Below are 15,587 nucleotides of genomic sequence, written 5' to 3'. Positions count from 1 at the left end.
TGATGAATGCCTTTAGGCTTATGGTACAGGCTATATTGATGTGAGGCACACACATTCTTTAGGCTTATTATACATCTTTTAGTGTCATAACAGCATCTCATGTAAGGAACACTCCTTATTGCTCTACCTACATCCTAGTTGGAGGCTTATACACAAGGCTATAGTGTTTTCAATGACAAAAGGAGGGATGGGTGATTTAATTATTTCTGCTGGTAATCATGGTGCATGAACACAAATGCTTAGCTTTAGCATCAGAGCATTAGTTGTTGGACACTTGAAACTTTACATCAATATTAAGAGGATGGTATTTCTTTATGTTTATGTTAAAATATGTGCAGCATTAGCTTATGCATTGGCAGATCCTCTCAAAAGTTTGGTGTATTCTGAGTTTAAACACAACATTCATGTCCTTTAATTTTCACAATGTTTATTGTCTAAAGTTTATAATATAAAACAAAATCCTTGATGCTTATGCTGAAGATCTATGTATTATGAAGATTTTGTTTATAATAATTAGAACCATTCATGTTCTCGAGTAGTTCATTGTAACTAGAGTCCTAAAATAGAAATTTAGATTACTTGGATGTATTTGAGCTTATTTAGGTGTAGATCTGTCATCTACTTCCAAGTTAGCGGCCGGCTCACATTTTTGACTTAAAAATGGGGTTCATGGCCAAAATAAAAAGTTGTCTAGTATCCTTTTCTAGTACTTTATTTCTCTTCTTTTCTTGTGTTCATTCTTATTGCCTCCCTCCATTTTTGATCTTCATGGCACTGTTCTCTCCTTTCTTGATCATTGATCTCCGACGACTATTTTGAAATCTGTATCCTGTCCAAATGAACAAAAAAATGGAGGGCTTAGGATTCTTTTTGCTTTTTCTCGAAGTCTGGGACCCTCCAAACCACATTTTGGAAAAAACTCACATTGTTGACTGTTTCATCTTTTCTTTTTTTTAACGTCAAATCACTGCCAGATAGTTTATATTTAATCAATTAGATCCTGGCTTACCACCATAAACTTTAGAGAATCATTGAGAAATCAAATAGACATTCACCGCACACTATGTGACATTTCTGAACCAAGATGAAAAGAAGAAAAGTATTCACAAGTTGTACTTTCTTTTTTCCTCAAAGCATGAATGAATTCCCTGAGGATGGTCTTGAAAACGACCAAGAACCAAGTTGTAGATCTACTTCCCTTCGTCCAAAATATCTATCTTCAACAAAGCTTTGCTCTTAACATTTTGTGGTCAGTAAATTCCTAACTGATCCTATCGTATCTTTTCTCAAGCTGTATATTGAAAGTCACAAAGCTTGTGGCCAATTGACCATTGATGCAAGATCAAAATCTGCAGAGCAAAAAGCTTGCCAGTCACCAGCAGGGCACTGAGTTCATAAACAAACAACTTGGCTATCATCTTACCAACTTTTGTGAAGTTGCTGCATCCAAAGGAAGCAACTTGGTTTGCGATTATTTTCATCCTACTAGCACACACCTCGACCGCAAGCTTATAAATATCATTCACTGATCCTAGAACTTATCACCTCTAGAGTAGAATTTCTGGTGATCTTCAAAGGTTGGTAAGAAGAAAAAAAAACCATCTAACCTCAAATGTCCCATTAGGAGTTATATTGTACAGTTATAAAAAAAACTACGGTAGCCATCTTATAAAAATCTTACATCTTGTCTGATATATATCTTCTCATTGGCAGCAAACAACTCGTGTAAAGGGCTCCAAGACTTTAATTTCAGCTTGTATGAGCTACTAGATAGTATTTCTTTCTATCCTGAACCAATTTATCTGCATATATTCCCAACATGTCTTAATATTGAGTGATTTACCCTATACTCATTTGCATATGGAACGTACCACATATAATTTCAACTGTCAGATCTCCCAAGGCCCAAACTTTTAAAAGACCAGAACCTTTATTTCTTGTGCGGCAGAATCTGCATTCATTAGATAGTTTTAGGTCTTGCACATTAAAGTTACTGTTAATTTATCCTTTAAATTCTCACCATTCACTCCACATTTATGTAGCAATGGATATTGCAGTATACTCTGCCATGGAAATTAGCTCTGTAAGGTTTTTCCACCCTTCTTCTGATACAACCACTGTTACACCATCGCATGCTTCCAAATTTTCGCTCTACTTGATATACAATGCCTTTCTATTTCCCTTTAGGGTTCCTAATCTAGATTCTTTTCTCCTTTGCTTCTGCTCTGTCAATTTGGGTGCGAACTTCTTTGCTGCATTCTTTATTATGTGGTAGTGTTGTATGTGCATTATGAATAACTATAGACATTGTTATCATATTACTATGGCTGCCATGGTCTCTTTCGGGCAGCCATGAATGCTCTAGTGTGAAAATAATGCAGGCTGAGGTCTGAATAATCCATGGTGTTAAATGGTCTAACTCATCCAGAACCATTTTAGGGTTTTACATATCGAACTGTTGTTGTGTCTGTCATGGATCAGTCTTGAGGTGGTGGGACTTTTTTGCCACCCTTTGACAATCGTGACAGGGAGTGTAATTATTCTAGGGTAAAGTTGGTGCAAGGTAGTGACTGTACTCATATCGAAAGGTTGTCGTTAGGCACCATCTGATAACCTGCAAAAGCAGAATTTAACTAATTCCAGGAACTGAATTCTCAAGTATGTCTTTGCAGTGTTATTCCCTCACAAAAAAAAAAAAAAATCTTTGCACTGATATTTCATCAAGATGTCCAGTAGAAGTACTTTACTTAATTTAAGGAGTTTCATGTTTCAATGTCAATGACTGCATCAAAAAATCTGCGAAGGATGCGGAGAATATTCTAGTTAAAATAGTTGAGATTGGTTTAGGACAGGACTTGCCGGAAATGTCAAACCTGCTTGGATCCAAATCTATTTTTTTTTTAGATCTTAGGATCCATCGAATCAGTTCAGAGTAGACCAATTGGGCCATGCGAGTGCTTAAATATCAATTCTATACAGCCTCCCCCTATTCCAACTTCTTCTTTCTTCTTTTCCTTGGAGAAAAAACACCTCAAATATCAGATCGAAGAAGGAATCCTTGGAGAAAAGAACACCTCAAATATCAGATCGAAGAAGGAAAATACCTTCTTCTAGTATTCCCTTGGTATTAAAACACATTCTTCAGTCTTGCACGTATCGCGCATGAGAGCACACTCTGCGGAGCAGAGAGATACACGCTTGCGTTCTGAGAACATGGACATAATTTATGACCAAGCAGGCCCACGGTGGGCCATCACCATGGACATAACTTGTGACCCCCAGCACCTTAAAAGATATGGGACGAGACCTGGTGGATGAATAAGATATCCAAATTCCCACTTGGATCCCTTTGGGATAAGGCATCCCTTTCAGCCCAACCCCTCATTTCTCATGCTACATTGTGCTTGACGACTGCACATTACTAGCCTTCATGCATCGTTTTCGTCTATTACAGTGACGGGAGCCCGGAGTACTTGGTTCATGAGCTTTTGCCAAGCTGCCTGCCCGTCTTGGTGCAAGTGGGCTGCATCAAGCTTGCTTGCTCATAGATATTTATGTATAAGCCATCGGTTTCCAGGAAATTGTCACTTTGGTTCTCCTAAACCATTCATCATCTCTCTTTTCAACTATATCCACAAAACTCTCCTCTCATCGGACGACACTCGACAGTGACTCGAAGCTCTTCTTTTTAACCTTCTTCCGATTGGTCCACATTTGGAGTGAAGCACGTTTCTTATCTTCCATCCGTTGTTGGAAATGAGCCAAATCGTAATCCATATCCTAAGAAGATTAGTTCAGAGACATTGCAAGAAGTACCAGTATTTACTTCATAATCATAAAATGTATGGATTGTCATGTAACTAAGGGTTCTTTTAACCCTTAAAATGTTGCAAGCTTTATAAACATGCATCTAACTATATCCACATACTAGTTGTCCTATCAAGCATCAACCCTTTGCCCTAGCTTCCATCCTGTTTCCTATGAAGCAGGTTGTATTTGTTTATTGTACGAAGTTCGGGTAAGTATTTCTAAGCCTATCTTATTTGATCCATCCTAGTTCCAGCAGACCTACCTAACCACGGATAAAGCTTCAGGATAAGATATACTAAATTAAATGACACGGCTTCGAGACGTGGTACTCGACGTATCCACGCATTTGTGACAAGCATCGGTGGATCAATTTATTGATACAGATTTTTATATAAACAATAACAAAATGCTCTCAATCGGGTTTTATTAGTGGTAAATGAAAAGGTTCTTAAATTATTTATTTATTGTGTGTTATCTGTCTATGTTGGATCATAGCAATTTAATCATAATCATCGTCGTGTGTCTTTGTTGGTATAACTAGTTTATGTCTCCTATCATTTGAAGCTTCCATTGGTTGCAGTATAAATCATGTTGTTCTAACTGTTTTGGTTTTTCCCAGTTAAGTTTATTTCATCAAAAAAAATGTAAAAAAAAAAAAAAAAAATCATCCTGTAGGATATCTAATTTGTATTTCATTCATGCACTATGTCAGTTTAATACTCTCTTCATCTGCCTCTATTGGATCAGAGTTGAGTTGAGTATTTCCGATCCTCTTCTTACATACAGATAACAGGCAAGAGCCAAAACTTTTTCGTATCTTAAAAGATTATTTCAGAACCATCGTTGAAGCTGTTTGTGGATCATGGCTTCTTCAATTGTGACAAATATGTTTTACCTTATAAGCGTAAAATTGATTGTTTGATATTGCACTAAGTTTCTTTGTTCATGACGCAAGCTTCTGTTAAGATTGTAAAAAACTTGAACACATCAGCATATTTATATAAACAAAGAAATATATTATCAGCAAATTAGCTACTTCCCTATGAGTATATCTACAAAACAAAACCTGTCTCCTCTCATCACAGCAAAGACATGAGACAGTGACTTGATGCCAATCCGATGTTCTCTTCACCTTCCTCTGTTGGATCATAGTTGGAATTGAATAACTTTTTTTACTTTCTATTCTTCCATACAGACACAAAGCAGGACACAGAACTTAGTCCATTTTTTAGATATTCTTTCAGAAATCAGAACCATCGTCGTTCGCAGATCACAGCTTCTTCAAAATGACAAATACTCTTTGCCTCCTCACAAGAATTGCAATTGATTAACACAAACTTAGGCATTTGTTTTACTGTTTCAAGCGTATATGATTTTAAAATGCTAAACTACTTCAGCTTATTTATATTTTCCCTATAAAAAACTAGATCTGAGCCCACTATATCTGCAAAATAAAACCTGTCTCCTCTCATCAAGGCATAGACATGAGATAGTGACCTAATACTAATCCAATGCTACCCTCACCTTAATTTCTCCGTTGGATCAGAGTTGGAGTCAAATATTTTCTGCGTTCTGTCCTTCAAGACAGATGAGAAAACGCCAAAACCTAATCCATATCTTAAAAGATTGCTTCAGAACCATTCTTGGAGATGTTTACATATCATGGCTCTTCTTCAGCGGTACGTATCTTAAAAGATTGCTGTTCTTTCATGCAGACAAGAGACAGAACCAAAACTTCTCCATCGCTTAAAAGATTATTTCAGAACCATCGTCGAAAGCAGTTTACGGATCATGGCTTCTTCAATTGTGACGGATAATTTTTACCTCATAACCATAAAATTGATTGTTTGACATTAAACTAAGCTTCTGTTAGATTGTACAAAACTTGAACATATCAGCATGTTTGCATAAATATATGTACATATATTATGAGCAAACCATATATCTAACTTCCGACGAGTATATCTACAAAACAAAACCTGTCTCCTCTCATCACTGCAAAGACATGGACAGTGACTTAATGCCAATCCAATGTTCTCCTCACCTTCCTCTGCTTGATCATAGTTGGAATTAAATATTTTTACTTTCGATTCTTCCATACTGACCCAAAACCTCATCCACTTTTTAAATATTATTTCAGAACCATTGTCGAAGCTGGGCTTCTTCAAAATCACAAATACTCTTTGCCTCATAACTATAATTATAACTGATTAACACAAAATTAAGCATTTGTTTTGATGTTGCAGACCTATATGATTTTAGAACACTAAACTATTTCAGCATATGTACATTTTTCTTTAAAAAAAAAAAAGAAGAAAAACTAGACCAGCTTAAATAAAACCTGGTCCTATGAGCCTGCTATATTCTGCAAATTAAATAAAACCTGCCTCCTCTCATCACGGCATAGATATGAGATGGTGACCTGACACTAATCCAATGCTATCCTCACCTTAATTTTTCTGTTGGATCAGAGTTGGAGTCAAATATTTTCTACCTTCTGTTCTTTCGAGACAGATGAGAAAACGCCAAAACCTAATCCATATCTTAAAAGATTGCTTATATATATCACTGGCTTCTTGAATGGTGACGAATACTCTTCACCTCATAACCATATAATATATTGACTGACTTGAGATTAAGGGTTTCTTTAGTATTGCAAGACTCCTAGGATTATAAAACACTGCACTCTCATCAGCATACTACTAGTCTTTTTGACCTTCGGCTCTTCCATCCGGTTTCCTACAAAATTATAGTGAATGATGCGTGCGTGGTAAGTTTGCCTCCAAGCACTGATTGAATATTGCTTAATTTGGACACCAAGGCTTTTGATATAAATTACATTCGACGTCAGCCTGCTCAACAAATCCTGTCTCCTTCCACCAGAACAAGGAGGCATGACATCAATGAGAAAGCTACTGCAGGTTAATCCTGGATGGAGAATGTTACAAGGAATGTTGTAAATGACCTTGGAGTTGGTCTATTTCTGTGGTATTTTTCATGCTTTGGGTTCAATTGAGTTTATTGGTTGGAAATTTAGAATTACCATGCATGCATAGGTGGATATATGTATAACATAATAATTTGTGTGATGAGCCAACCCCAAATTAATGCTCTTCTTGTAACTGAAAGTGTGACAGAAGATTATACAACCCATGCTTGTTTGAGAAATTAGTATATAATCATCCGATGCCGCTAAGTTTATCCAATAATCTCCTAGGAATGGTTGTAAACGTACTTTTGTGGTGCCAAACATGATGGATTGGTGATTAGTTCTTGGTGATTCGTAAAAAAATCATGAGTTGAAGAAATTTCGGAAGGTCAAACATTGGCGGTCGACCATTGCAATGATGCTGAAAATTTTGTTCACTGATGGCCTGAAAATTATGTTCCATTTTAAACATCACCATTGCTGATTTTTCTTGATGGAAAATGGCTATAGAGAACAAATTTACATAAAATGGTTTCATGAAAATTTTGACAAAATTTTGAGGCTAACTATGAGTTTGACATCGATCCTCTAAAGGCATAGGGTTCGGGTTGTATCGAGCTGCGCAAGAAAGATTGATCTTCGTTGTCGACTGTTTGATTGCATTTTGTACAATTTTTTGAGCACTCTAAACTCTTTCGTCCATCAGCCCACACTGCTCTTGAAGTGGTTATTGCGCGATCCAATGGTAGATTCGCGCGAAGAAAAGCGAATTCATCTCTCGTGCGAAAGGGACAACCTTTTCCTAAAGCTATAAATAAAAGATAGTTTTAAGCAAGAGAGGGATATAATGAATCAAGCCAATGCCCTGGACCCGGAACGGGTCGGAACTTTCACCTGAGGTCGTGCCAGAGACAGTTGCACCAGAGTCTGTACCGGTAAGAGTCAAATCCATCATCTGGCTCGACTCAACCCGGATTCAAGGTGTTAAAGGAGACTAAATTTCGACTGGGTTCAAGGTGTTGGACCTAAAATGATTGGGGAGACAGCATGATTGTTTGTAGATTTCCAACATAGCCATTGACCGATGACTCGACTTGCAAGATTTTCTCTTGTATCTCAGGTCAAAAGTAAACCTATAGGATTCAGCCCGAAATTACGTATATTGCATAAAAATTCCTATGCAAGCCCTCAATCTGCTACTGACTTTGCCATTAGCTCAAGAACAAGAATAGACGTGTCACACCTATGCATCATTTTCTTGGCGATATACCATGAGCAACAAACAAGTTTACTTTATAGGAATACCGTGGAGGGCATTTCAAGTTCTTGCATGCATGCATGCATAAATAAATAATTCTATGCAAGAAGTGGGTGTTTTTTTAGAGAGAGAGAGAGAGAGAGAGAGGAAGGTAGGTGTTAAGATCTCTCCCACTTTATTAAGATAATAAATTTTATAATGGTGTAGGTGAAATCTAAATCCAAGTCATTTATGGCTACTTTTCAGTAAGTTTGCCGATTAAACTAGTTGACACGGCCACTCACCCATGCGAGAGTTGGTTGCTTGAAGTCGATGTCATAGTGCAGATATCTTTCAAACAAATAAAAGGAATCATAACTTAGAACATACGCATGCGTGTGTATTACTCTCTGGGTAGCTATCCCATCGGTTTAGTTGGGATGCTACTTTATCATGCACGTAAGACTACAAAAAATAAGCATTACTTTTCTCATTATTACCTCTTCTTTTGGTAAAATCAGCATTACTTTTCTCCATAACCACATTGGCATGCATCACGTATGCTAAATTATGTCCTGGATAATAACAAAGATTATAGAAAACCTCAACTTACCCTCACATATTGGTATCCTACACTGGAAAAATTATATCCTACATGACATGCATCACATGGCTACGCACATCGATAATCACAACTGCTTGTTTCTGTAGCAGTATATCGAGATAAGCACTTGATGAATAGAGCCTAGATGGAATGAGATTAGCTTGATAAAAAGAGCCTATGAAAATGAAATTGGTGGTATGTACGGCCACATGGTGCACTTAGTATACTATCGTACGTAGGTCCACCCACTTGTGACATGATGGGTTCAGTGCACGCACCTAGATCAATCTGTGGAGCCCAAAATGGTCCCAATGGCTCTCCCTCTCCTTAACCCTTTCCCATCAGTCTCCAAGTGGCTAGCCCAAGGGATGATAATGTCATCCCTTTCTAGCTGCAGCAAAGAAGAACCTTTCTATAAGACCATCATATGGATGGATAGCCTGCTGTTATATTACACGCTATCAATAATGAGTACCCAATTACGTTCTTTATCCGACTGCTGATCTCATATGACGGCCATTAAGTCACCATACAGCAGGAATGAAATTAATCATTGTTTGACCTTGTCTAATATAGAATAAATAGTATAAAATCAAATTTTTATACTAGATTTTTAGTGTTCCGTCACTGTTTGTTGGACCATATGCATGCATACACATCTACTATATATAATTCGAAAACATGTGGTTAGCTTTAATTAGCGAATTATCTGTGAAACAAAATCTTAAATTAAAGAATCTATGTTTTTTGAACTGTTTGTTTAACAAAATGGCTACTACTCTCAAGCATATTGGACTTTACTTTTCATATGATTTATCTATTTTCATCTATCTTTTTCTACATCCAATTATCTCTTTTTCTTTGGTATATATATGGAGACCTACCTATGTGTCTCACTTGTAACTCACATAATGATGCTACGGTAACACCCTCAAAGAAGTCACTCTGGTTTCCAGCAGCAGGCACTTTGCTGCACTCAATGGGCCCCTTCACACTACATCAAATCAAAAAGGGGCAATGAGAATGCAACACACCAACTGATTTACTTTTTGAAATGATTTTTTTTTGAGTTACTTAAAATATTTCTGCGACTATATTTATGCCTAAACTTTAATGATTTATTTTGAGGGTTTTTTTTTCTTAGAGATGCTGCAATTTATTAAGGAACAATCACACAAAAACTTCTGAATTATTTAGAGACTTTTAATTTTTTTCTTAAATTTTAATGTAGTGCAACTAACTTATTGATTTTTTATATTCATTTAATTCAAATTCTGACCATAAATTTTATCTGGCTGCTTTGATGAAATCGTCAGGCAACGTCACATAAGGCATTATCTTTTTATGCCAGATCATGTGAAGTCACATGATGATTTCGTCATGGCGTTTTGATAGAGTTTATAGTCAGAATTCGACTTGAATAAATTTAAAAATTTAAAAATTTAATTATATTAAATTATAATTTAATAAAAAAATAAAAAAGTTAAATAATTTGTTATTATTATTAAAGTTAAATAAAAAAGACAAAAGATGACAAGGTCCACATCGCATATCATCATTCTATCCGCTTTCTTGGCTTCTTCGTCCTTCTTTTCGAGAGAGAGCGCCCATCTATCTATAAATCTATGAGCCCACTCCTCTTTCCTCCACCCATCCTTGAAACGTCCCTCGTCGCCCTTGCTCTTCTATCTTATCTCTCTTCTTGCTTTGCCGAATTCTTATCATGGCGTCCATCGTCGACGATGACTCCACCCTCGACCTCATCCGCGAGCATCTCCTCGGAGACCTACCCCTCTCCCCTCTTCCCCCGCCCTCCGCCCCCCACGGCATCGCCGTCTCCGACTACCTCGACACCACCCAGCCCTTCTCCGGCAGCGGCCGCATCGATCCCTACGGAGGGCTGGAAGCTTACCGCTTCGCCGAGCCGGTCGACCCCATGATCCGGTTCGGCGGCGACTCGCAGCAGGCCTCCGACCTCTGCCTCCCGTCGCTCACCATCTCCCTACCCCCGATCCGGAAGTTCGAGATCGAGTGGACGGAGGCGGCAGCAGCCGTAGGGCCGGCGGAGCACAACGACGGGCGGCGGTACCGGGGGGTGCGGCAGCGGCCGTGGGGGAAGTTCGCGGCGGAGATCCGGGATCCCAACCGGCGGGGATCCAGGATATGGCTCGGGACTTTCGACACCGCCGTCGAGGCCGCGAAAGCCTACGACCGCGCCGCTTTCCAGATGCGCGGCTGCAAGGCGATCCTCAACTTCCCCAACGAGATCGGCAGCTCCGGCCGCTGCATCCCGCCCCCTCCAGCGCCGCTCGCGACGGCGGGGAAGAGGAAGAGGGCGCCGGCCGCGGCGGAGGAGGCGAAGGAAGGTGAGATGAGGCCGATCAAGAAGGAGAGGTCTCCGGAGATGGAGGAGTCGGCGGAGGAGAATATTCCGTCGGTTTGCCCCTTGACGCCGTCGATTTGGACGACCGTCTGGGATGGCGCCGACGTGATGGGCGTATTTACCGTGCCGCCGCTCTCGCCGTTATCCCCGCACCCGCAACTGGGGTTTCCGAAGCTCATAGTCAGTTAAGAAACTGACGGTCACCGTCAGGCAATGAGCTTCTAGAAGCTAATCTCTGAGTTTAGATAAACGATAAAAAGGGAAGAAAGTAAAAAAAAAAAAAAGGTTGCTGTATGAAGTTGATATGGATAGCCGTATTAGCTCAAATTCTTTTGTTCTTTTTTATGTGTCAATAGCTGTATTCGAGCTTGTAATGTGTTTTGTTACTGGGGTTTTATATGTAATGAGATTCTTCAGAGCTTGGAGAAATTTACTGTCTTTCTTTTGTTGTTTGAAATCTATTCATGCCTTCACTGTAAAGCTAGAAAGGAATTCAGTAAGAGTGTGTAAAATATGCTAATATGGGACAAGCAAAAACAACAATGAGAATAGAAAACACCAAAAGAACAGTGATTATTCTATTATTTATATATTGCTTAAATAAATTTTAAGAATCAGTAAATAATTATCTATAAAAAATTCGAGCTAACTTGCCTTCTAAAACCCTCATGCTGCATGTTCTTTCTTCATTTATGTGACCCTCTATTTCTCTTCACATGCGAGTGGGTCTTTCAAGGGCGATTATCTCCACTTGAAATGACATGTTGTTAAAAGGTATTAAACTTTTACTGAGATTCAATTTAAAACTTTAGCAATGATTAATGAATCATGACCTGAATTGCTTGCAGGCTACACTTTCTAAATAAAAGGACCGAAGAAAAAAAAATCGTAGTTAGCTTTCCTCTATTTCACCATCTTAATTTCAAATCCTGCTTTGGTACTCCAAGATTTTGTACTCAGATACAGGCAAATAGTGTGGCCTAAAGTGACACAGGAGTGCTGAATTGTTCTGATTGTTGTGTTTAGAAACGCCTGAACGCGAGAACAAATGAAAAAACATTTGACTCGTTCACAAGTATGATTTATTCTCTGTCTTCTTCTTCTTCTTCTTCTTCTTTTCTCTTTACCTCTTCCAACATCCAACATCTCCAATAAGATATACAATAAACAGGATGACAGACTAAGTCCTACCTCAAAGCAACAGATGCTTGTTAAAAAAAAAACAACAGAAAAAATACGAAAGCGTATGATTGGTTTAGTCTATGACCAAGAGAAGGGCGGATAACACGCCGTTTACAAAGCTCCATATGTTAAAGAATTTGAATGCTTACTTGGGCAATTCTATGATTTGACTAATATGACGCAAAAGAATGGATTAATTGTCTAGTATATTAAATGTGGTCAGGAGGGGTTATGAAGTATGAATCGCATATCACAGTAAACAGCATGCAAATCTGCCATGCATATCCGTGCTTATCACGCAACAACGTAATATTCTACCTACACATCATGCATGCATGACATAAAATTAGGTACATCTACTTAGCAAATTGTGCAGCCAATACACTTAAGATGGGGCTCATTGTTGATCCCCACATATTAGTGAGCAGGTATGAGTTTGGTCGATTTATAATTAAGGAAGGATTTTTCTCAACTTACTTAACATAAATTTTTTACAAAAAAATTAGAAAAAAGATAAAAAATTGGCGAAAGTAAGGTTTACATCATCTCTCTCTTTTTTTTTGTTCTACTGATGATTTCTAAATTTGGATGGATGTCTCTATTTATAATAATAAGATCCATTCTTGCACAATGCAGATCGAATTTTTCTCTTAGTTCGAACAGAACTAGTTTTTTCAAAATAGATATGATTAGTGGAATAAATATAAAAAAACTAAAATAAGGTAGATCTCAACTTCTATATCAATTTTTCTTAATTCTTTCTAGATCGAAACAAATGTCTAGTCAAAGTCTTTATCAAAAAGAAAATTTTTGAGTTGACTATTCATTCGGAGTTCAAATGATATAATTTAGACATGATCTCTAGCTTTGTTGCATCCTTTAGAAAATGACGCCAAGTTATAAATCTCAAAAAATTATTTAATTAATAGAAAAAAATCTCAATCAAATATCGTATAGTCAAGTTATGGTATCCAAAAATTTGGTTTACGATTCAGCTTCTTAATATGGCAGATCTTGCTCCTATAAATCCTGTGGTTTATATATGAAAATTTCTTATTTTCATAGAGATCCTTGAGCACTATTCATATTTTAAAGGTGACAAAAGCAAATAAGAGAAAAAGAGAAGGCATGTGCTGTCTATGGAATGGTTGCGAGGATCAGAAGCTAGGATCTCGTTATAGTTAACAAGATCATTTGGGTTCTCTCTAAACTCCAAACATATAGTGTTCAAGCATATGTTCGAGAAGCCTTGTTAAATTTTGATCCTCAAAGGAAAAAAAGATGTTCCACTCCTACCGGGCTCGAACTGAATAAACTCAGCCTCAGAAGTCAACGATTGACATCCCAGTCACAGCTGAACTGTCCTCATCTCAACAGCCTTCTGTAGAAAAGAGTTTCATTTAGAAGGAGAGAAGGTCAAACGCCAGGAGGCCTCGATAAATAGCCTCAGTCATTAGGAACAATCAATGCTACTGGTCAGCTTCTTCGGCTATGGAAATCATGTAATACCTACTCCAGGATCATGTGCTCCTTGAACTCATATAAAGACCAGTTCACATATCCTTTCCCTCCTCTGAAAAGAGATTTGACTATTTTTTCCCACCCTGAATGTCAACTCAATGAGCATTGCCGGCTAACAAACTGAATTAATTGTATGCTGCAAATTGATCCAATGGTCGACAAAACAACAGATGAAGCCAGAAGTTTGATGGTAACGGCTGACCTGATTTGATGGGTGAAATAATTTTGGCAAGACTTTAATTTTCAGGTGAGAAGAAATCCAAGATGACCTGGTTAGTCAGAGAACCAAGAACTTTTCCGGCTAGAACTTAGAAGATCATGAAAGAAAATTTTCTCAAAAGAAGCAGACCATGGTCTTTAATTAATTTTTCCCTAGAAGAAGCAGATCGAAGAAAAGAAAGTTCCATCAATGTCATGAGAAAAAGTAAAACAAACTTGGACGATGCTTTGAGGACCATGCTTGTTGTTAAAGCTGCGAGAAGGGGTCTGAAGAACTAGTGCGACAGTTCAAGAGAAATGGTCAGCATGAGCAATCAAAGCTAATCCTGGAAGTATGAGAAGTTCTAAGTAGTGGGTAGACTACACTTAGAGAGTACCCAAACAAGCTGACCTATCGGCAGGCTGGTCTGATCTTCAAGCTGGTCAGCAGTATCCTATTTTAGATCGAGTTTATCTCCATGTTTCCATTTCCTGGATTATGTTCCTTCAGAATTAGGGTTATAGCCAGATGACAGAAGTTCATAGAACATTTCCCTTGCTCAACACAGCATGGGCTACACATCGATCACACTCCAGACTGCAGCAGCATGTGGAATTGATATAGCTTATGGTTTTTGTTTCGACTCCACCTTCCATGCATGCATCCTAAGTGTTTCACTGTAACCTACACCGCTCATGTTATATTGGATGATTAAAATTGATTAACTTGGATTAAACCTGAGCAGTTCCCTCTTTGTTCTATGTATTGTAGTTTGAAATCTGATTTTATTTTCGACTACGTTCAATGACAAGACACAGATCGATATATTGATGCAGTGGACTGGAACAAAAATGTCTCTCCTAATCAGCTCCACCAACTTTGATGTAAAAATATCTGGAATCCAAATCCCCCAAAGTTTCACCAAACCTTGCCATGGATGGCCAGGCAGTTGGCCGGTTGCTTTGCCTCCGACGCATGGGCAAGCATAAGTCCCAGTTAAAAATTTCTTATCTTCATGACAGTCTCGTTAGATACCTGCAGTAACCAATGAGACATATATCTATTTTCCCCACATAGCCTTCACCCTCCAGTCCCAAATCCCAATTCTTGGAAAAATGGTGGGTCTATATGTATTTTTCTTTGATTTTTCGGTGTCCAACTAGGTGTGGTAATTCATGACTCGATTAGCAAAAGCTTCACAGGTTTGAGTCTGACATAAATAGACTTGGGATATAAATGTAACCTTCTAAACCTATTATTAAATAGGGGTTCAAGTTTAAACTTTTCACCTATTTAACTTATTGAATAATTAGTTCGGATCATGCCTTGACCTATTTAATCCATTTAAGGCCTACTTAATTTATTTCTTTCTCGTTTAACCTAATCTGCTGAACCTATTAAATCTATTTAAATTTATTTAATCGATTAAATTTTTTTTAATCTATTTAATTTGATTTGATTTATTTAATATATGATTATACGTGTCAGGTCGGATTACCTGTCTGAATTTGTGACTTGTTTAGATCAGATTTAAGTCGGCAAATTTTTAATCCAACCTGATCCGTTTCCGATTGTTATCCTTATACTGAAAAAGCCGCAGGGGAAGGGAAAACAAATCACGGCCGTCCAGCTCTCACGCGCATCGCCCTCAAAGTCTCAAACCAACACCCCATGTAGAAACAATTTAGCAGCGGTACAGGCGAAAGTAATTTCCCGTAAATA

At 38.0% G+C, this 15,587-nt stretch overlaps 1 protein-coding gene across 1 annotated transcript; it reads left to right on the top strand.

The window, feature by feature from the left end:
* Positions 1–10,212: 10,212 nt before the first annotated feature.
* LOC103704662 (ethylene-responsive transcription factor ERF105-like) lies at positions 10,213–11,424 on the top strand. Its single transcript, XM_008788047.4, has one exon. It carries the CDS (start codon positions 10,304–10,306, stop codon positions 11,150–11,152), a length of 849 nt encoding a protein of 282 aa, XP_008786269.2. The 5' UTR covers positions 10,213–10,303; the 3' UTR covers positions 11,153–11,424.
* The last annotated feature ends 4,163 nt before the right edge of the window (positions 11,425–15,587 follow it).

Source organism: Phoenix dactylifera, chromosome 5, assembly GCF_009389715.1.
Source record: "Phoenix dactylifera cultivar Barhee BC4 chromosome 5, palm_55x_up_171113_PBpolish2nd_filt_p, whole genome shotgun sequence".
In the NCBI taxonomy this organism is placed as follows: Eukaryota; Viridiplantae; Streptophyta; class Magnoliopsida; order Arecales; family Arecaceae; genus Phoenix; species Phoenix dactylifera.
The sequence above is the reverse complement of the archived record's forward strand: the minus strand, read 5'-3'. Positions and strand labels throughout refer to the sequence as shown.